Source organism: Meleagris gallopavo, chromosome 23, assembly GCF_905368555.1.
Source record: "Meleagris gallopavo chromosome 23, MGAL_WU_HG_1.1, whole genome shotgun sequence".
NCBI classification, from domain to species: domain Eukaryota; kingdom Metazoa; phylum Chordata; class Aves; order Galliformes; family Phasianidae; genus Meleagris; species Meleagris gallopavo.
In genome coordinates, this window is record NC_139426.1 from 1,415,817 (window position 1) to 1,437,061 (window position 21,245).

A 21,245-nucleotide genomic window follows, 5' to 3' on the forward strand; every position below is an offset into this window, starting at 1 on the left:
CAGTGCTGGCTGACTGGACAGGGTTTTGCAATAAAACCTTCTGCATAATAAATACTCCGACAGTAGCTACGCACGACTACAGAAATTTACATAGAAAGTTTTCTGCATTGCAAGCTAATCCCTTCTGCCACCATTTCTGGTACTATATATATCACAGTAACACCACGTGCAGGGCTGGAACTGAGGTCTCACTTTACAAAGCTACTGCCAAGAACTCCAGAGTAAGAGAGTGCAGGGGAGTTCTCTTGGCAGTAACCCCTGCCACAGCCCCTGCATCCCCTACTGTGCTAAAAAGCATAGACAGGATAAAATAGCGATAACGTGTGGCAGAACAAACCATTCCTGGTCATAACAAATGAAAACCTGCACAGGCAGGGAACGTGAGATTTCTTGCTAACATAACTGGATTATGGATTTCCAGCCAAAACAAACAGGCTGCAGAACTACCACATTTACTTCATTGGTTTTTACATCTTTCACCTAAAAACAGTGCTTGCATAAGCACAGCCTTATTACCATGATCAGTTTTGATCAGTATTTTGCCACAGAATGGGATTGGGCACTAAGTTTGGCAGGTGCAGGGCTGCCTGTGGATGTTTCCCATTGTCAGAAGCACCTGTATTCCACATTCTGAGCACTCAGAGAAAAAATGAGGAGAAGACATTAGAGGACACACAGCACTGATGTGATCAAGGCTGTATCCTGTCAGCGTCAGATGAAAAAACTGCAGGACACTCAGATCCCAGCTGCTGCCAGCAGGGGGACCAGATGGCCAAGTTTAAGGCTTGACCACTCAGGTGAGGTTTTGGGAGGGGCAGAGCCTAAGGAGGAGCTCTATATGATTCAGGTAAGAGAACACGTAAGTAACAGTTGCTTACCTCATGGGGGTAAAGGTGTAAGGCAGTCAGGTGAATATATAAAGTAGACATGAACAGGAGCTCCTTTAACTTTAAAAATCACCCCTTCTTTGGAAGACTGACATGTGAGTAACTTTCAGGGACCCAAATGGTTACATATCCCACAGAGCACAGAGAACCCAGAGAAAAGTTGCACACAAATGCATTTTATTTCTCTCTACAAACACAGAGACGCATACACAGTATGCATGTAAGCCGTAGGGCTGTCCCAGGAACGGGAGAAACACTATCCACCATGAATTACAGCACTTAATACAGACAAACAATCATTATTATAATGAAGATGCTAGAAAAAGCATAACTTACACCCCAAATATATAACATTGACAAATCGAGCATTTTATCTACTCTTTTCTTTAACATAAAGCAGTAACACATTATTTTTCTAAATTGAAAAAAGCAGCAAAATAGTAGAAATATTCCACATAGTTTCCTTGCTTCAGTTCATCCATCCCACTTTATGTGCCAGGACTATCAAAGAAGAAAAGTCCAGGACAAAGCAAAAAACCACCTTTCACACAGTACAAGTTATGAGCAAATGGGAGGAAATGGAATTTAATTAAGTGTGCATGAACTGAAGTTGCACATTTATTCTCCAGAATGACTGAGCAAACAAGAGTTTTCAGTCAAACCAGAGCAAAGCCAATGGCTCTTACATGCAATATTAGGGAAATTCTCCTACTGCAATTCTTGCCCATCACAAATGTAACTTCTACAAAAATATCCTCCTTCATTTGGAAGACCTTTGCCCCCAAACTGGGCAACACACTGTGCTCTGTATCACCAGTACCTACACAGCTTCGATACCACACAACAGAATGCCTGAGCTTTTGCCAAAGGATCCCATAAAAGTCAAAAGCACGCCATTCTTTTCACACATAAATAAAGTATATGGGGAAATAATGCACCCTACAGAAGAGAGGATCAGAGCTGAACTATCGGATGCAGTCAGATTCTTCCTCTGGACTCTAAAAGGCAAAGGTTCACTAAGTGAGAGCTTCCCTGCCTACCAGGGCCTCCAGAGAGTACCGGTGTCTTTTGGCGATGCTTGCTTCAGGATGCTGGGCTTGCTGGGGGAAAAGGAGACCTCTGGAGCAGTGGATTGGTTCTTCTGGAAGTGACTTAGGAGCTTGGTCTGTGTTTCAGTTCGGACTTTATGAAGAGAGAGGAAATGGAAAGCTTCTTGCAAACACCGGGAATAGCCCTCTCTGAAGTCAAACTGAGAGCTTTTATGGAAGGATCCTGAAGCTAGAGAAGGGAAGAAAGAGGGAGGGGGAAAAAAAAGTTCAGAGCAATCATTCATAGCAAAAGGTTCACAAAACTGTCACAGATCTATAGTAAACTAGAGGCTGAAGTAAACTTGATACTCACTCTTCATTTGCAGCTGGCTCTGCTGCTTCAGGTAGCTGACAGTCATCTCCAGGATGTCGGCTTTCTCCAGCTTGGAGTTGGGTTGGTGTCTCTGGAACTCCTTCTCCAGGAGCACCTTCAGCTGCTCAATGCTGCTGTTAATCCGGTCACGGCGCATTTTCTCCACCACCGGCTTCCTGAGCTGTAAAAAGCAAAGGGAAAGAGACTCACTATTAAATCTCCTCTCTGCCATTTCACACTGTTCCTAAGCAATGTGAACCAGTTTCTCAGCTTTTGGAAACTGCTATGAGAACAGCTGAGAGCATGGCTCCAAGCTGCCTCACCGTGTCTGGACTTACTTTGTTTCTCTCCTTTGGCGTCAGCAGGTTGTCAGGCTCCATGAAAACAACGCTGGGAGCCATCTGTCCCAAGAGGGGAAGGAATGTCTCAGAGTGGAAGTCCAGGAGAAATGTGTCGCTGGAAGCTGCCTCGGCCCTGTATTTATACTGTGCAGCCTTCCTGAGAGTCTGTGGGTCTGCGGCTTGGCGGAGTTTCCCACACTCTGTGGCCAATCAGAGAGATAGGCAGCACAATAACAGAAGCATCTATTCTTGCATGCTCCAGTGCCAGTGAATAGCCTGGGGATAATGACCTTCTCCCAGATGAGCAGGTGGGGAGTGCGTGGTACGTGAAAGACCGGGATCAGAATTACGTGTCAGAAGCTGGGAAAGAGCGGCCTTCAATGGGCAAAGGCTGCTGACTAATGCCAGAGATCAATGGCATTCCCAGCACAGGCCGGCGGCCACGGGTGCACAGGAAGGAGGCGGCCAGCAGCCGTGGAGGGCAACGAGCCCCCCATGCAGGCTGCGTGCGGCCGCGCTCCTCCCGGCTGCAGGAGGCACACGCTAAGCGTGCACCAATGCAATGCACACACGAGCAGCTTCTGGCTTCCTGAGATAAAGAGCAGAAGTTCTTTAAGGCTGTTTGCCTCGTTCTCACAGTAAGCCAGTGGCACACCAGTTTTGCCCAAGTGAAACAGAATACAGCTTTTTCAGTTTGCCTCACTGCAAAAACCTTTAAATGTAAATACACACAGTTATCCAGAAAAGTTTCTATTTTGATAATTGCTCTCTTTCCTTGAAATCTTACGAACCTCTTTGGAATACTCTCAAGCCCTGTCACAAGCACCCAGTGTTGTTCAAACATCTATAAGATAAATGCAAGAGGAGAAATATTTGAGTTTGGGGATCAGCTCAGTCTCATATGCTGCTTTCATTTAATCCATGCACAAAGGAGTGCAGAACAAATTCACATAGCCCATAAAACTGCTACAAGTCAAGATTCTGATTCCTCATTATTTTGCACTGCAAAGTCTCCGCTCAAAAAGAGCTAACGGTGCTGCTATTTGCATCTTATAAACAAATGCTTTATTTATGAGCTCCAGCCACACACAAACAGCCGCAGGGAATGGCAGCAGTGTTTTCTGCATTCTCTACACATGCACCCAAGACCTGCACAGAAAAGGGCAGAGCAGGCCATGAACCACACATCTGAGCTGTACCAGCCCCCGATTTGCTCCAGGTGTGCACTGCAATCACAGCAGTTCAGCTCCCCTTTATGCGAGCGTCAGTGTATCCCTCTGCAAGCAGCAACATGGGAATGTGAATTGTCAGATACATGACTGTAAAGTAATGCTAGGGATTACGGGTGGGGATTTCTTACTGAATCAGCGAGGGTACCACATAAATACCGTGTCTACATGAATGCAGTTTGTGTGTTCATCTATATACTGATACATGCATATATGTGATCATGCATGTATTTTAATGTGAATGCATAAACACATGTCTACATTTCTCTCTGACCCTACAGCTCATGTATTTGTTCGCCCAGGTAAGGCTTAAATGACCTCTTCCAAGATCTGCTGTTCCATCCCCATTGTACTGTTGGTGAATAGGCTCCCTTCTTTGCGTACAGAGCAGCAGCTGTTGGGCTCTGAGTCTTTTATGTCAAATTGTGGGAAAGTTTTTGTGACACCATTTCACATGTTCTCCTCAAAGCTTGTGGATTATCTTTGAGCTCATGTAATGCCACCTCTGAAACCAATCTTTCTCTCTGTGCATCCCTCTTGGGGAGATTCTCTGAAAGAGAAACTCCTGAATACCAACTCATTTTTTGAGCTCATTGACAAGTGCACGAGGAATAAATGTGGCAATGCTGTGATCAATAGGGTCTGCTAGCAATTTTGCTAGAAACAGCTTCAGTTTCCCAGATTAACTCCTAGTAAACAGCCCTAAGAGTCATCACTTCCTCTCACAGTGCAAGTTGCTCAAACAGGCACTCCAGTTTTAGCCTTACATGGGTGGCCAGTGTCAGATGCCTTCTCTACAACTACCTGCAGCACAGAACTTTGAAACTCAGGTTCTCAGGAACCTATGCATTATAGGGTTGCTTCACTGCAGGACTTTTATTCTGGGGGAGGACATATAAACTTCCCATAGCAGAACAGATGTGTGATTTGGGTCTCTTGGTCTGCCCTCATCTTTTCTGCCACATAAGTGAGCTCCTGCTGTTCTGGGGGTTTGCTCTGTGCTGCTGAAGAAGTGTACATGAGGGAGGAGCCCAGTGGGGCTGCTGCTGTCTGCACCAGGACAGCCGCTGCAGCCCCCGGCCTTACCTCACTGCTGCAACACATGGCTCAAGTGAAAAGAGAATAAGAAAGCAATAATAATCATCATCCCTAGAATAATGCTAACAGAGCCAGTGGACTTTACACTAAGGATCATGAATTCCCAATTATACACCTTTTACTATGATTCCAAACATACACAATATTGGATAGAGAATTTACTAGAATCCCAAGATACTGGATGTGGATGTTTGAAATATGGCATGAGTAATGCCCCAGAACCTCTGCCAGATGTTAGCTCTGTAGGAAGACTTAGGGATGCTGCTGTTTTCCCAAATCTTGATGCTCATTGCCCCCATTGCTTCTCTCCTGATACATGCAGCCCAGATGGCCTTTTGGGAGCAGGGTTTCCCACTGAACACAATGCAGAGGCAAGCACCGTTGCTAATGCGGTTTGTAGTCAGGCACACTTCCTTTGTGATAGGAATGAATATAGTTAAGAAATGGTGTGGGAAACTCTGAGGTACACAAACTTCCATGGCAGTATGTTAGAAAGTCATTGAGAATGCCAAAATGCTTGAGAGCAACGGCTCAGAGAACAGGAAAGATAGCAAAATTCTGGAGACCTCATTAAGTGCTTTGTCCTAAAAATCATACTAAGGTTAAAAAATAGAACAGGTCCAGGTTTTGGAACTATTTGGGTCCTCACTAAAGCCAACAGGAACTCTGGCCTCCACAAAGAGCAAAGCAGACTGCAGCATTCAGGCTGTAGGTTTCGTACCTCCAAAGCTCCTTTCTCATCTCTTTGTGCATAATTACCCCTCCACCTACAGAGGAATTCATCCAAATTCTAATCGGCAGAATTTGAGCCTTAATTTTCCCCTGTCAAATATCAGCCCTAGAATCTGGTCTGTTCCCTGTTTTGTTCTTTGAACCACCCCATGACAGTTTAGAAGTATTAATGAAGAGCTTCCCCATAGAATTACTGATATGAAATCTGAGCTAATTTTCGTAGTAGCCAAGCTCAGCTCCTGTGGTTTGTGGTCAAAAACTGAATACACATCAGGGGGCTGCAGACACGGTTGCCTCAGCTGAGATGCAGCTCCCTTGGGGATCTGTGACAAGTACCAGCATGACATCTGCACAAAGCAGTCACCACTCTTTGGGTAACGTAAGGCCTGGGTGAGTGTACAGATCCTCATGGTGCAGAGGAACCATCTTTTGCTCTGAATGCTGTGCAGCAAAGAGATGCAAAAACACCAAAGCTTCGGTGATGGATTACTGAATGGAACCTACACTGGTTGTGTTTTAAAGCTCAGCATTTCCACTCTTGTTCAAGGAATGGCCACTGGCTGACACATGGAGCTAGGGAGCAGTGCCCTGCTGTACCAGTACAGACAATGTGCTCTACTTATTTTTTCAATCATTGTGGCAAACATTTTTTTATCAAGTGCAAGCCAGTCTTTAGTAAGGAGGCAAGACAGAATATGTGGCTCAGAAGTCTCAGTGTGAGCTTAAACCACCTCTGCTGCCTTCAGAGGGACAATTCTCTTTGGCCTTACTGGTGGAAGAGCAAGGTTCTGCTCCTGCAGCTCATTCCTCAGCCATTTCCTTCCAGCCCTTCCTCACTCTGCTGTTTGGCAGTCCCCTGCTTGGGGCTGTCACAATTTCTGTTTCTCTGCATGGCTTTCTTCACTTTCTTCCTTTTACTCAGACCTAATTTTCCCATTCAAGCAGGTTTTTATAATCTGATTTTTCGTTCTGTCACTCTTTTTCCCGTCTGTCACAGGCAGATGTGGTCTGAGGACAGGAGTGTCTTACAGCCACTCAGACTGTGTGAGTTTGGAGTCCCTTCCAGTTTCCCACACTGCTCTCCTATTCACTGCATTCAGGCAGAGGATAAAGGAAGTGTGCCATGCTACAAGCTGAATTAGAAATGGTGTTTGACTTCCTTTTGTACTTCACAGAAACCTTGCTCTGGGTAGACCATCTGCATAGCACTCACAGTGGAGAAAACCATTGATCAAGGCCTGTCAGCCCAGCTGGGGGAACTTGGGAAAGTAATTCCTTGTGCCACTTCAGTTCTTTAGGGCTTAACATCTGGCTGGAGGGGGAGGCGACAGTTGATGGTTTAACAGTCGTGCTTCCTTTCAAGTTTGGGATGCTGTTTTGATCCCCTATAAGCCTTTCTGAAATCCTGTTTTTAATAACATGGAAAGCATCCACAAGACCAAGAATAATGCACTGGCTTTGCATTTTCAAAGTGCTTTACAAATACCAACTAATGAATCTCAGCAACCTTCTCTGCAATATAAAAACGTATTACTAGCAAAGTTTTTTACAAAGGTAGAAAATGAGACAGAAAGGAGAAATCAAAATTTCAGTATTTCAGCCTAGCTGCAGCTTAGTGGTCTAAAACAGAAGTCATTTTAGATTACTGTTTTGCAAAGATGTTCAGAACCCACTTTTGTTTTAATTGGCTTTATTATCTCTGAATAGCTGCCAGCACCCCAGCTTATGGGAGAATAGGGATTACCTGCATGGACCACACTTGGAGCAGTGCCACTCCTAGCTAAGCAGATGCAAAAGTTCTCCTTTGCACTCAAGTTCAGTAGTGGCTTTTGCAAATGTGATTCAGTACAATTTGTTCAAACCAACAAAATAGCTGAAAAGGAAAATGCACTCAAATGTTCAATCAGGAAGTACTTAATGATCAAATCAATAGAAATGGACTTGATCTGTTCGGAAAGTAAATCAAGATTTAATATAAAAATTAATTTGTTTATTCATGCTCCTAGAGACCTACCAAAATCTCAGTGTTAAACTGCAGCTGTCCCCAGTCGTAGTGCAGAGCTGTCTGTCGCCACCACTCAGTTCATCCAGCTGCTTCCCAGCACTTACAGCTATTCTGGGACCTCAGAAAATCCTCGGAAGAGAGGATACACTGTGCCCTGAATTACATCAACTCTCTGTAAGAAGCTGAACAGAATTTATAAGAGAATTTCAGGTTTTAGGCAGCTGGGCTGGATGAAATCAGGGCTTAGAAATGCAGAAGGATCCATACTGCTGTAGTGAACAATTCAGTGCTGTCTGTGTGTGGCTGGTGTTACATGCTGACCACTGTCCATAGCAGAAGGTGTCTGGACAGACAGACCCCAGCAGCAGCTCTTAGGGCTTCTTGACTAATTCCTACTCAAAACCTCAAGCTGCAAATGCTCATGGGCACAAGTGCATGCTGCTAGCTATACAAGGTGGTGTTCTGGGGGTCCCAGTCCTACTCTCTATACTGCTTTTTCTTTAGGGTCAGAAACTTCCCGTTGCACTAGATTCCCTTGACCCTGAGGTCTGACAATGTGCCTTGCGCTATGACATGATGGTGAGGGCAACCAACTCTACCTTATGTGCAGTTAGTTCCTGCATGTGTCCCTCTGCCAGTCTTCTGGCAAAGAGAAAAAACAATGTCAATGCAAGCACAGTTCAAATGGTAAGTAAATCCATTACAATACGTCTACTTTTATTATAACTATCAAATAAGTTTTGTTAAATCCCTATGACTTTCTATCCCATTCTAACCCAAATTTTGACATCTGAAAGGTTAGCAATGATGCCAGATCAATGTAAAAACTGAATAGCACTATCTTCCAAAAACAAAACCAAGGAAGTGCAGGAGCTCAGCAGCAGCGACAGGCTGCCCCCCTCTCTTGGCTGGAGCTGAGCAGGTGACCGCTGGGCTCCAGGTGTTCCTAAGGGCTTTGGAGAGTGCACTGAATTCACTCACCGAGATTTGGGATGCTTTACAGTCTCAAAACTGGTGGCATGTGTGAGCTAAGCGCTGGTCTCAGCACTCTCCCTGAGATGGGAACCGTTTCATTCCTGAGATCATAACCAACAGACCACTAACAGAGTAATTACAGAGCAAGGTGTAGCTCAGTCCCCTGGTAAAGGCAGAAGGATAGGATATCTTCTGCGACTGTTTTATATGGGTTGCTGGAGAAGGAGGGTCGTAAACACATAACATGGTGGCTCCCGCAAAGCCTGCTCCCAGGGCAATGTGTTCCTTTGAGACATAATTGATTCCTGCCATCAGGCACCAGCCTGCTCTCCCCCAGGGTCAGCGCTTTCCCACATCCAACCCCATTATCCCACAGACCGTGCCTTTTGTACAACACACTCCAGCTATTCATGTGCAAAGCAGCTGTAATCCCCAGACCTTTCAGAGTCAATATACCAGGAAATAATAAATCCCTCTTGTGCACTCTTGAATATGCTGAGAGGTGACTTGTGGGAATTTCAGCTAGGCAGAAAAATAATAAATTCTCTTTAATTTTTAATTATTTTTAATACTCATTATAGAAAGACTATGTCATTGGTTGTATGACTATTTCAGGGTCAGCCACACAAGCAGCTACAGAATTTGCTTTTGCCTCTAACAACCCTGAAAATGCAGATCAAGTTGTCTCATATGTTTCTTAATGATAAAAGACCATTTATGCACCTGGGAATAACAGTACATTAAGTATTCAGGATCTAAAGGAAAACTAATTCAAGAGGTTAAACATGTAAAGAATGTATTTTACAGTAATTAAAGACTTTTTTTTGCCAGGGCTCTGATGTTTAAAGCACAATAATGCCACATTGAGGTTCCTCTCAAACACAAACCCTGTGGTGCAAACTCGTGCCCTGCACACTCCTGCCTGCAGAGTTCTGTCCCCAGAACTGTTCCTTCTCTACTTTGCTCTCACAGGAGTTTGTCAGGATTCCCAAGCAATGCCTCTTCTGCCAGGAAAGCACAAGGGCTCTCTAGCACCCACGGCAGTTCCTAACAGGGCTCTGTCAAAACATCCAGTAGCACTGCTCCCATTTCCCAAGAGAGCACCCTGAGGCACAGCATAGCAGACCAACCAGCCAGGGCTGCATCCCTGAGGGCGAACCAGCATCCCTGCCCCCCTGCCCCACCTCGTCCCTTTCTCCTAGTAAACAGATTCCTGAGTAACTGCTGCCTGCACAGCAAAACACGAGCTTTTCAGCCTTACTCACTGAAAAAGCCTTCTGAGTTCATAGTGCCCTGACAGAAGCACAGGCTCCACAAAGGAGTTATTAGCACCAGGCTGTGTGGGTTTGAATTTCTCTGCCTTTCCCATACTTTTCCCCTATTGATAACATTTCTTGTAGGGACAATAGAAGTGTGCCTTGCAACTACTCACAACATTAGTGATGGTGCTTGAACCTGAATGATTTAAAGGGAAAGAATCCAACTCCCAAAAGACCATCTGGCTATCAGTTTTAAGACAGCAATAAAGGTCAGGCTTGCTTCTCAGGAGTCAGGAAAAAGATGTTCTTTGACGTTGAAGAGTCTCTTAAATTTAACCAGCTTGGTACATGCCTACCTGTCACCTCCTAGCTTCAAGGCCTGACACCAGTGCTCACTTGCTAGGAGGGAGAACACAGGACACAAGTTTTGGAGGAAGTCCATTCAAAGGCTACAGAACAAAAGGTAACATCTTATGACAGCTGGCAAAAGCTATGGCACGGTCTCTGAGCTGTATCTTATCTTGTACCATAATCCTTTGACCAGTTCAAAGTGTTCATGAGATGACTTGTCTCCTGGCTTTCCCACAACACAGGAATAAAGGGCTCTGAAGACAGCATCTGCCCTTAACAAAAAGCAAAGCCCATTCAGGCCCATACAACGAAAACCATGAAGCTGGCTATTTCAGTGACACTTCCCTCCTTCCTGTCAACTTCTTGTTAAACGTGGGCTTCACTTAAGGACTTCCAAATAAGAATCTGTCCTTGGCTGTCTTACCTCACACATGCTTCCCTCCGCCGTTTCCATTTCTAGATCCTCAGGCATACTCCATGCACAAGCAGCACACAGGGAGATGAGCACACCTCTGCCCCTGCAGGCCAGGCCTCAGGCAATGGGACACAGCACAACTTTGCTCCAGCAGCTTTAGATGGTTTTCAGTGCTGCCTCAATACACCCTGCAATCAGACAAAATCAAAGTTCATCTAAAGTGTCCACAAAATTTCATTCATTTTCTTGCCTTTGCCACAAAAGAACATTTGCTTATTTTCTGGTGAAACGTTTCATGCACATAAGAGCAAGCAGCACTATCTCCATCTTCCAGATGAGAAAACTGAGTGGGGCTGATATGGTAAAGGCCAGCAGTGTGCTGGTTGAGCTCTCTTGGCAGGTCCAGCCTGTCACAGTGCAGGGACACTCCTAGGTGGGATGAGAAGATGTCATGCCTCAAATCTCAGGTGAGCAGGAGAATTGGAAATCAGCCTTGGTTACTCAGTCCCTTGGATGACCTACCTCTGCCTGCTCAAGCCTGGGGTTCTGGGACTGAACTTGGTGCTGTTATTTAGCTCATCCCAACCATCATGCTTCAAAGAATCTGTAAGAAAGAAAGAGGATAGAAAAGGGACAAGAAAGAGCTATGGGGTGACCCGGCCAGTTCTGCCAGGAGGCACATGCCTGTCTGTAATAAAAGCCATGCAACACTGTCCCAAGAGGGTCATGGTCCCAGTGTGTTGATGGGAAAGAGGCAAACAGAGGTTACAATTTTCATTGGACTCTCATTCCCTCTTTATTCAGCTATCTGCCATCCTAGCACCTGACTTCAGACTGGTTCACAGCATTTAGACATGCTAGGCCATCAAACTCTTTGTTTCACCCAGATAACACATCAGTTCATTCATTACTGCAGTAAAAAAAGTGCAATGACTGCATGGACAAGCACAAACATGCACACATGCCCCGGCACACTGCAGCTAGGAGGCTGGCTGGGAAGTGTGCTCTTCAGAAAGAGTTACAGGATGTCTCTGGTGCTGTTGATTTGCACCCTAACAGTGTTCCCCGCCTTCCTTTCCTACCTTCCCCCAAAAGCGTGCCTCCTCCACTCCACAAATGTGACTGGCACATGCAGGGACTCAGGAACGCTACTGAGAGCAGACAACCAGCTGGAGGGTCAGTGTTTTCCCAGATCCCTGGGCAGCCCAGCAAAGCCAGGCTGCACACTCCACCAGTCGGTGTGGGCAGAAGGTTATTCTCTCCAGGGCATTTAGGATCAATGCACCGTGCACTGATGGATGCTTTCCCTATTGTTCAGCTGCGTGCCTGGATTGGCTGAATGGCTGTGGGAAACACCAGCAACCTCAAGACTCACATATCTGCTAAACGCTTCGGTGTATAAATAGAGGTGGTCAGACACTGCCAGAGCACAGCCTGATGCTCAGCACAGCAGCCCATGTGGACGGGCTGCACCCAGGGCTGACAGCACCTGGAATGGCTCCCAGTAACACTCTCATGATCCACATGGATGAGAAACTGCTGCCAAAAGAGAAGAATAAAGTAAGTAAAGCCCTTGACAGGATCACATTGGTCAGGACTGGTCTGTGCTCTGTGCAAGGCACTATCTCTGCCAAACAAGCATTACATGGGAAAAGATGAGAGAAGGAGAGAGAAGATGGTCTTGGGGAATACAAATGGGATAAAACATAAAATGAATGTGAGTGAGCAGCATGGCAAAGCTCTCCCACCAAAAGAAAGTGTCCTTGAACTTTGTGTGTACCAGGGAATGGGTCAGAAGGCGAAGTAGGTCAGGCCCCAGAAAATCTCTAATAAGTGCTGCATTTCTTTTACAGCTCAGGAAGCCGGTGGTGGAGAAAATGCGCCGTGACCGGATTAACAGCAGCATTGAGCAGCTGAAGGTGCTCCTGGAGAAGGAGTTCCAGAGACACCAACCCAACTCCAAGCTGGAGAAAGCCGACGTCCTGGAGGTGGCTGTCAGCTACCTGAAGCAGCAGAGCCAGCTGCAGGAGCCAGGTGAGCACAGAGCACCATCACATCACATGCTCCCATGGGCATCTGCTATCCCAGAAATCCCTGGGCTGCTCCTCCCCCCAGACCCAGGCCTACATTCAAGGCTCAAAGACTCAGGCCCCTAAAAGAAGCTTGAAGCACAAGCTGCCACTGCCCCGTGCTTGGGTAACAACCTTATCTCACTCTATTTGCTCTTCTTTCTTTTCTAGCATTCATTCACAAGAACCCAGAGCAGGACTTCAACAGCGGATACCTGCGGTGCCTAAAGGAAGCAATGCATTTTCTATCCTACTACGAACCCAGGAAGGAAACCCAGGCCCAGCTGCTCAAGCACTTCTGCAAAGCTCAGATGGGTGCAGACATCACGCGCTCTCCTGCCACACGCAGTACACCTCGCTCACCCTGTGTGTTTGCCAGAAAGCAGCCTGCCCAGAAAACTGCCCAGAAAACTGCAGCAGCAGCTCATACCATCTGGAGACCCTGGTAGACCTACTGATGAACTTTGCTTTATTCCTATGTTTTGCTAAAAAGAAAAAAAAAAAAAAAATAGAGGGACTTGTGATTTAATAATCCCTCTTCAAAGTAGGAAACATTGCTTTCCAAAGGCGGGAGGGGGAAGGCTTTGTTTTTCTGTTATGAGAAATGAAGGTCGCTGAGTAGTTTCCCTTCACACTGAAGGACTGTGTGTATCTCGTAGCAGATTTGCTGCTCCTGCCGGTGGCTCCGAGCCGAGGAGAAGGCTGAGCTCTGCAGCAACCTGGAGCCAAAGCCCTTCGCTTCCACCTCACCTCCCGGCTGCTGAGCCGCGGCTGTCAGTGGAAATCTCTCTATGAACACCCTGGGTCACTGGTTCAAGTGCTGCATTGTCTGCAGACAATGTCCCGACCTTCGTAAAGAAGGAGCACTTCTGAGAATGTACTTTGTATCATAATGCCAGCATTGAGCTCTCCTGAGTGAAAGATGTTATTCAGAATCGCTGATGCTTCTGAAGTTTCTATGCTATTCATAGCACAATTCCTTACAGATCGTTATTATGATAACAGAGAGAGTAGGGAAAATTCTCTTAATATCCAGTATGTGCTGCTCTCCAAGGAGGGAAAATCGATGCCTTTTGTAAAGGAAATACCTGTAATATATCTTGGGTGAGGGTGGGGGAGGAAGGGAGGCAATCAGTACTGTACAAAGCACTTGGCTGAACGTGCTAAAGAGCTTAAGAAGCTTTTATAAAGTTGTGATGTATTCATCCTGTGCGATGCTCAACTTCGGTGTCTTTGCTGCACAATACAATAAAAATGGTTTTAGCCTGTAATCCTGTGGTTTTAAATGATTAAAATGGATAATGCTCTGGGACTCAACGCTGCAGGCAGACCCCTGCAGTGGGGAAGCCAGCAGAGATGCCATTTCCGAGCCCCTCATTCCAGGACAGTTTATATCTGTGACATACACTTGGCAGAGCAGGATTTCAGATCCTGCAGAGAAGCATCTCCAGGAGAAGCAATCAGAACCAAAACTGGAGGTGAAAGAGAAGGGGCAATCTGAGTGGTGTAGCCCCAGGTATTTACAGCAACCTATTTGGACCTCAGCAAATCACATATCTCACAACCAGTTTATTTCTCCTCATTCCTCATTATTTGCTCACCAATCTGTGCTCAGTTTCTTGCTTTCTGTCCAATTAAGAGGTAATAACACACAAAACAACGGCTAAAAGGACAGATAATTTGATAGCAATCCAAGATTAAAACAGTATTTCTCCTCCTAAACCATTTCCCCATAATCTTTACTTCTTTTCTTTCCCTGACACCTACCTAGGGGTCCAAAACACACCAGGAATGGGGTTTGTGTCTCAGGAGCTGAAAAACACCCACAGGCTTCAGAGTGCTCCCTACCCTCCTGCAGAAGAGATGTTTTCTCCACCGCCTCTCTTTCACATGGTCCTCCCTCGTTTTTCTCACCCCAGCTTCAATTCAGCGCACAAATCTGGCATATCCTCTTACAGGAGATTTACAAGAGGCTGCCTACACGCCTTGCACCAGCTGGGCGCCCCGAGCTAAGCGGGATTTGCAGAGGCACAGTGCCCACATGCAGCCTGGGCAGGTCCCTGAGCAAGGAGCACACGGGTCAAACTCAGATCATCCAAGCTGATCAAATCAACTGTTTGCAAGCCCTGCTATCTGCACCTGGCCAGTACCTGACCTGCCATGGAGCCCTTCCCACCTCAACACCTCACAACCTTTTGCTTTACCTCATTATGGCTGCACGGCCCCTTTGGCTTCTTACTTTACACAGAGCACACAAGCCAGGTGAGAGCTGTTCGTCCACCTGCCAATGAAGTACAGGATGGGTTTCTGGTACCCTTCTGCAATTCACCAGTGCTGATACCAGTGCTGAGACAGATCTGTTTTTCCTAACAAGATACGCAATAATTCAGAGGGGATATTCTTAGCTTTGCTGGTTGCTTAGTGATGGTGAAAAGTCACCACCTTGCTGCACTCAACCTGCCTTTGTCAATTAGTACAAGCCTCTGCATCCCAACGAAACTCAAGCTGTTCATCCACACCTGTGTATTTTTAAACCACACCCAATTAAGGCAGCAAGCAGCCCGGGGCTGGGGCAGCTCCGACCCTGTGCCTGCACTGAGCTGTGCTGGGCAGCGCGAGGAAGGCGGCCCATGGACTGCACGGGGCCCTTCTGCTCCTGGGCTGCCAGAGCCTGCGGGCTTCACCTCCCCAATTACTGGTGAGCAAAAAGCCAGACCTCCGGTTTCACCCTTCCCAGTGAAGCAAAGGTTATGTTTACAATTTATTAATTATTATCACTTATAATAATTGAATGTAAAGCTCCTCTGTCCCCTGGGGTTACGCTCCCCTGCCCCAACACATTCCCGCCCCTTGGGAAGACCTTGTTTATTATGCTGATCCCACAGCCCAGGAATACTCTCCTGACAAAGCCCCTATTAACCTCAGAGTGTGGGCCTGAGTTTCTCAGAGTTTCCCACACTTTCTTCCCCATTTATGACATTCAAAGGGACCACAAAGGAAGCGTGCCTCACAACAGCCCGCATTAGTGACGCTTTTTGGCTCTGCATTGTGGTGACCAGCAATTCCTGTCCTGATAGGCCATCTGGAGCGCTATTTTCCCAAGGAGCACATTGATCGATCAGTATTATGTGAGCCCTTTTAAAACTTGGGAACGTTATGCTCTTTGACACTAAATAGGTGTCTTGAGAGGGGTTGTCAGAAAGATTTTAAAGCATTTATGGAAGGCATAGAAAAAAATATTGTAATTATTTCTTTAAAAACACCATCAAAAGCATTTCTGAGACAGGCTGACGTGGATATAGGAAATGGTCTAAAATAAAGATGCTCTATGGAAAGGCAAGGTGTAAGCCACCAAGCCATGTGCACGAAGCATGGCCCTGGGCACACAGGAGCGTGTGGCTCCAGTGCTGACATTGCCACCTCCCAGCAGAAGCAGGGCTCCATGGCCCAGCGGTGCTCCAGCTGTTTGGATATGGAATGATCTCATGGGTGGTTTTTCAACTCGTGACCACAATGGGATTGACACAGGAATCACTAAGAAAGCAAGCCCTTGTGTGCACAGCATGGCTGCTGCTTCCCATCAGTAGGCCTACACAGCACATCAACCTCTGAGAAAAGGAATGACTGTGCCACATTCAGCCAGCTCTGCACATCTGGCAATCTGGGGACACGTTTCTGTTAACGCTGCTTCTGAGCCCCACTGCCAGCCTTCCTCCTGGCTCCACACAACAGAGGCACAGACCCCTGGCAGAGAGGGGCTGAGGGCCTGGACCACCAGCAGGTATCAGTGGGACAGACCAGGAGCTGACAGCTGGATTTCAAGAGCCCCGGCTGAGAAGACTGCTTACAGAGGCTTTAGCACAGAGCAATCCTTCTGCCTCCAGCAAAGGAGTTCTTCCCTTACCAAAGCATTTCCAGAGAGCACATCCCACACAGGATGCACAGCAGGGACACTCCAGGGAGTTCCTTAACCTGAAATTCATGTGGGGAAGTATCTTCTTGCCCATAAGTCTCCAGGCCTCAATAATCAAAACAAACATTAGAGGGGGAAAAAAAAAAAAAAAAAAGAGAGACTTGTTTCTCTTTTATTCCTCCCCAGCTACTAGCGTAGGTGAGGCAGAGATCTGCTGCCCTTTCGGGGGGAGGGAAGCTGGGGCTCAAGGCGCAGGGCTGTTGTTTTGTGCACGCTGCAAGGCAGCTTGCCTGGTTCACCATTCACATCAGATGGTGCGAGCCCGCAATTCCAAGGGTTTCCCACATTGCCCCATTCACGGTGTTAAACTGCCAACAAAAGAAGTGTGCCTCGGTGGGTCCCGAGCAGAAAGCTAACGCCTGCTGCACCATCTGCCCGCGCCGAGGAACGGATAATGCTTTAATCAGCGCGAGCTGGTTTAGCTCTTGGGAGCCAAGGGACGTTGGTGATGGGATGGCATTATTTAAAACCACTCACTTCGTATCTCCAGAACTGAAAATTGGGTCACAGCTTCCCACCCACCTCACTGAGTTCTTTGCTGCTGGGCTTTCCTGCAGGTCACAGCCACTCCGCGTGGGCCCAGAGCTGCACAGCACACCCAGAAGGGACACACAGCAGCGACTGCCCTGGGTGCACGTAACAGTGCCGGCCACAAACTGACAGAATAATGCTAGGAATTGATTTCCAACAGGACTCACGCTCTCTGCTCAGCAATAGGTTTTGCCAACCATCAGCAATGACAACTGGTTGTGGCCTTGCTGACAGCAACGCTGAGTGCAGGGAAGCAGGCTGACTGCAGCTGGCACAGGAAATGAAAGGTTTCCTCATCAGTTTTGAAAGATTGGCAGAGAAAACAGAGAGGGCTTCCACAAACACTGTTGTAATGAGAAATGGGCACTCAAGCACTAACAGAGCCAGCCTCTGACCTTGCATTTGCAAGGGCACGGCTGCCCTGCCGGCTCCGTATTGGATGGAGCTGGGGCAGTGAGCCCAGAACCCGTGGCTGCCTGGAAAACATCTCAGAAAGGCACCTTTAGCCCCAGATCCTGCCTGCTCCCTTTTGCTTCCTTACCTGCCCTGTAACGCACAAGGCAAGGTACTGAGAAAGCCCAGGGTGGCAGAGAGTCCCAGAGTATCCTAGCAGCTGTGCTTACATTCAGCAAATAGGGTAATGCACATAAATTGATAGCAAGAACTGACCTTCCTACATCTCAGCTGTCTGTAAAGGGAAACTATATTTAGGGGCTTTGCTTAGAGGATCAGAACCAAGGGAACAGGGAGGCATTTGCAAACTGCCGTGAAATCAAATAGGACACATTTGGGAAAGGCCTCATAATCATTACATGCCACGGGCTGCCATAGGAGAGCCCAGATTATCCAAACAAAGCAAGGAAGAGCTCTTAATATACCTTACAGACGGACTTGACACATTTAAACAGGGGAAAGGAAAATATTACGAACTAACAGCTTAGAGCAAGTTGTTTCAAGTGTTCTTCCTTTGATTTCAGTCAGTAGTTGTCTAAAAATTATCTGGTACTGTATTCATCTAAGCACGGTTTAATGTCAATGAAGGGGTTTACTCCCTCTAATTCTGCATCTTTTCTTTTTCAAGTTCTCTTTTGGTCATGGGGACACAGCATTATCTCTTCCTGAGATCAGTCTTCTGTGCTTAATTTCAGCACAGCCTGGGAAAAGGCAGCACATTGAGATGTCGACGTTCCCAACATCAGGCAGAAGTTGGATTATAATGATGGCAAACGCTTTCCCACGTTCTTACCCCAGCGCCCTCATGCCAGGCCCTATTGTGTCACACACTCCTCAGTCCACCTGCTCCTTTGGGAGCAGGGTATTATCCCCAGGCAATTCACAGTCAATTTACCATGCTGTAATAGATGCTGTCCCTATTGTCCTGGGGCACACATGGATTGGCTATCTCGACTGTGGGAAACTCAAAGTAGCTTTGGACCCATACATTTGTATGCAGCTCCTGCGTATAAATAGAGGAACTCTCCACTGCTTTCCCCACCGGCCAAGCAGCCAGCTTCGTGCTGACAGCAGCTCTCGGATAATGGCACCCAGTGCTCTCTCCCTGGAAATCCTGACACCCAAAGAGAAGAACAGAGTAAGTATCCGCTCTGACTGCAAGGGCACATGGCCGAGAAGGGCCGAGCCTCTTTAGCAGTGGATGACATAGAGATGGAAGGGGAAGATCTTGTCACTAACTGTCCTCCTGCTTTGTGTTACAGCTCAGAAAACCCATTGTAGAGAAACTGCGTCGCGATAGGATTAACAGCAGCATTGAGCAGCTGAAGGTGCTGCTGGAGAAGGAGTTCCAGAGACACCAACCCAACTCCAAGCTGGAGAAAGCCGACATCCTGGAGATGACTGTCAGCTACCTGAAATACAGCCGAGGTGAGTGCACACCCTGAGCCCTGACTCATTGCTGCCCTTGCTTTCTGGCACAACACCCGTCTGAGTCTGCCTGCCTAACGCTTCTTTCCTCATCTCCTCATCCAGCTTTTGCAGCCTCTGCCAAAAGCCTACAGCAGGATTACTGCGAAGGGTATGCCTGGTGCCTCAAAGAAGCTCTGCAATTCCTGTCTCTCCATTCAGCAAACACAGAAACCCAGATGAAGCTGATCTACCATTTCCAGAGGTCACAAGCAATGCCCAAGGACTCTGGTTCTCCTGCACCCACTTCCACTCACCAGCCCTCTGCAAAACAAGCACCAGCAAAGCCCTCCTGCAACCTCTGGAGGCCTTGGTAGGCCAACAGCATATTCACCATCACCTGGACACTGGTGCACATTGCAGAGGAGACCACGACTTACTACAGAAGTCCCCCTACTCCTCTCACCAGTAGGAAAAAATGTTTTCCTTCTGCAGAGCATTACTGCACATGGATGCCTGCTTCCCTTCTTCCAGAAGGACTGAAATGTTCCCACCATGTGGAAAGAAAGTTATTCTGAAGGAATGCGGCACGTAACCCTCCTGCTAGGAGGATGAAGTCATTCAGAGAGGAACGCTGACTGTTCTTAACCTTAGTGAGGTTGCATGGGTACATCTGTTGAGAAAGCTGTAACTGCTGAGATGTCTGGGTAAGCGTTTTCAGGTGTCCGCTCAGCAGCAGCCCCCTCTGCATCCTGCCCTGCTCAGGACCCCCACACCACCTGCACCTGAGTGGCAGGAAGCAGCTGGGGCTGGGCTAAGCGCACACATGTGAAAACCTGGCTGCCAGCAGGTTCTATGATATTTGTAGACTGTACTGAGCATGCTCCGGAAATGGTTACACCATAACTCAAGCTGCGTAGAGGAAATTCCTCAGGATGTCTTGCTTGCAAAGTCAGAGTGCTGTTTGTGAGGTTCAGGATACGTATACCTTTTATAAAGGCAAGAGCTCCTTCTAATATCCTTATAGGAATGAAAGTTACGGCCATGTTGTCGATTTTACATGAAATATTTATCAGTCTTTTATGAAAGGCAGTTGTACAAATTATATTTACTGTTTGGTACCCCCACCGGGGAGAATGTAAAATCAGTGCTGTCCTTGGAGGATGTTATGATGTTACGTGCGAGCTGCACCACTGCATAACTCGTGTCAGAAACCATCCTGAATTCAGGGGATGCACAAAATAAAAATTAAGAAAGAATAACTTGTTGGATTTATTGAGTGATTTGCATAGCTGATTTCCCTGCAGTTCCTGGCTCACCCTCGGATTCGGAGCTAAACAGACAGATTTCGGTACAAAAGCACACTTTGCTGGGAGCAGCTGTCACTGTTCCACGCCCACCCAAACCCACAACGCTGCTTTCCAGGAATGAACACAAAGCTCCACATTAACGAACGGAGCTCTCCATACAAGGCAAAACCGGAGGCCTCCCCACTCTGCAAGTGGTTTGGAAGCTTAGAGCCACATTTGTCGAGGGAGGTCACAGTAAGGGCAAAGGGAGACGTCACACCCACCTCCCAGGCACAACCCACGTGCCTCATAGTTTGCTGAGGCACTCAGCGCCGCGTTCAGCATCCCGTGTGAGTCACCAAACGGGCTGAGCCGCGGGGTGTGAACCTACAGCACGCTGCACACACCGGGCAAAACCAGCAGGGCTACCACTCAGCTGAGGGCCGTGAAGGGAGCGCAGATCGCGGCTGCACGGATGCAACGCAGCCCAGGTGAGGAAAGGAGCTTCGCACAAACAGCACTTGCTACAGAAAGCGGCAGCCAGCACAGCCCTGACAACACTCCTGCTGCCTGGGCTTACCTGCAGCCCACCAGGGACGAAGAAGGTCCACAGGGGCTGATGTAACAGCACCAACGCCCGCACGGCGGCTGTCGGGCTCCACACAGCGCAGCACCGTGCAGACGCCGCCCCACTCCCCTCAGCACTGAGGCGGGAAGAGGCGCGAGAGCGACCGTTACTCCGCGCACGCGCTCAGGACAGCCGTTACGCCGCGCACGCGCTCAGAGCAGCTGTCGGCCCGCGCACGCGCACGGGGCGGCCGTTGCTCGAC

At 47.5% G+C, this 21,245-nt stretch overlaps 3 protein-coding genes across 5 annotated transcripts; 2 read left to right on the forward strand and 1 right to left on the reverse strand.

Moving 5' to 3' along the window:
- Positions 1 to 1,047: 1,047 nt before the first annotated feature.
- LOC100551127 (transcription factor HES-5-like) lies at positions 1,048 to 21,197 on the reverse strand. 3 transcript variants are annotated; one of them, XM_085242571.1, is made up of 5 exons: positions 20,996 to 21,197; positions 10,703 to 10,881; positions 2,627 to 2,829; positions 2,289 to 2,469; positions 1,048 to 2,165 (listed from the first exon to the last, which is right to left on the reverse strand). In XM_085242571.1, the coding sequence occupies exons 3-5, from the start codon at positions 2,687 to 2,689 to the stop codon at positions 1,924 to 1,926; spliced, it is 486 nt and encodes a 161-aa protein (XP_085098697.1). In that variant the 5' UTR covers positions 2,690 to 2,829; positions 10,703 to 10,881; positions 20,996 to 21,197; the 3' UTR covers positions 1,048 to 1,923. The 3 variants fall into 3 exon arrangements, with proteins under 3 accessions (XP_085098697.1, XP_085098698.1, XP_010721139.1); XM_085242572.1 differs by lacking the exon at positions 20,996 to 21,197 and adding an exon at positions 11,216 to 11,506; XM_010722837.4 differs by lacking the exon at positions 2,627 to 2,829.
- LOC100551279 (transcription factor HES-5-like) lies at positions 11,708 to 14,010 on the forward strand. The gene is made up of 3 exons (XM_019622534.3): positions 11,708 to 12,253; positions 12,547 to 12,727; positions 12,934 to 14,010. Exons 1-3 carry the CDS (start codon positions 12,131 to 12,133, stop codon positions 13,209 to 13,211), a joined length of 582 nt encoding a protein of 193 aa, XP_019478079.1. The 5' UTR covers positions 11,708 to 12,130; the 3' UTR covers positions 13,212 to 14,010.
- On the forward strand, positions 18,804 to 20,327 carry HES5 (hes family bHLH transcription factor 5). The gene is made up of 3 exons (XM_019622532.2): positions 18,804 to 18,857; positions 18,982 to 19,147; positions 19,253 to 20,327. The coding sequence occupies exons 1-3, from the start codon at positions 18,804 to 18,806 to the stop codon at positions 19,501 to 19,503; spliced, it is 471 nt and encodes a 156-aa protein (XP_019478077.2). The 3' UTR covers positions 19,504 to 20,327.
- Positions 21,198 to 21,245: the final 48 nt, after the last annotated feature.

Coding starts and splice junctions, on each gene's coding strand:
- LOC100551279 (XM_019622534.3), top strand. CDS start 12,131: ATGCTCAGCACAGCAGCCCATGTGGACGGGCTGCACCCAGGGCTGACA. Junction 12,254..12,546: donor TGCCAAAAGAGAAGAATAAA/GTAAGTAAAGCC, acceptor TTTCTTTTACAG/CTCAGGAAGCCGGTGGTGGA. Junction 12,728..12,933: donor GAGCCAGCTGCAGGAGCCAG/GTGAGCACAGAG, acceptor TTTCTTTTCTAG/CATTCATTCACAAGAACCCA.
- LOC100551127 (XM_085242571.1), bottom strand. CDS start 2,689: ATGGCTCCCAGCGTTGTTTTCATGGAGCCTGACAACCTGCTGACGCCA. Junction 2,470..2,626: donor CGCCAAAGGAGAGAAACAAA/GTAAGTCCAGAC, acceptor TGCTTTTTACAG/CTCAGGAAGCCGGTGGTGGA. Junction 2,166..2,288: donor GAGCCAGCTGCAAATGAAGA/GTGAGTATCAAG, acceptor TCCCTTCTCTAG/CTTCAGGATCCTTCCATAAA.
- HES5 (XM_019622532.2), top strand. CDS start 18,804: ATGGCACCCAGTGCTCTCTCCCTGGAAATCCTGACACCCAAAGAGAAG. Junction 18,858..18,981: donor CACCCAAAGAGAAGAACAGA/GTAAGTATCCGC, acceptor TTTGTGTTACAG/CTCAGAAAACCCATTGTAGA. Junction 19,148..19,252: donor CTACCTGAAATACAGCCGAG/GTGAGTGCACAC, acceptor CTCCTCATCCAG/CTTTTGCAGCCTCTGCCAAA.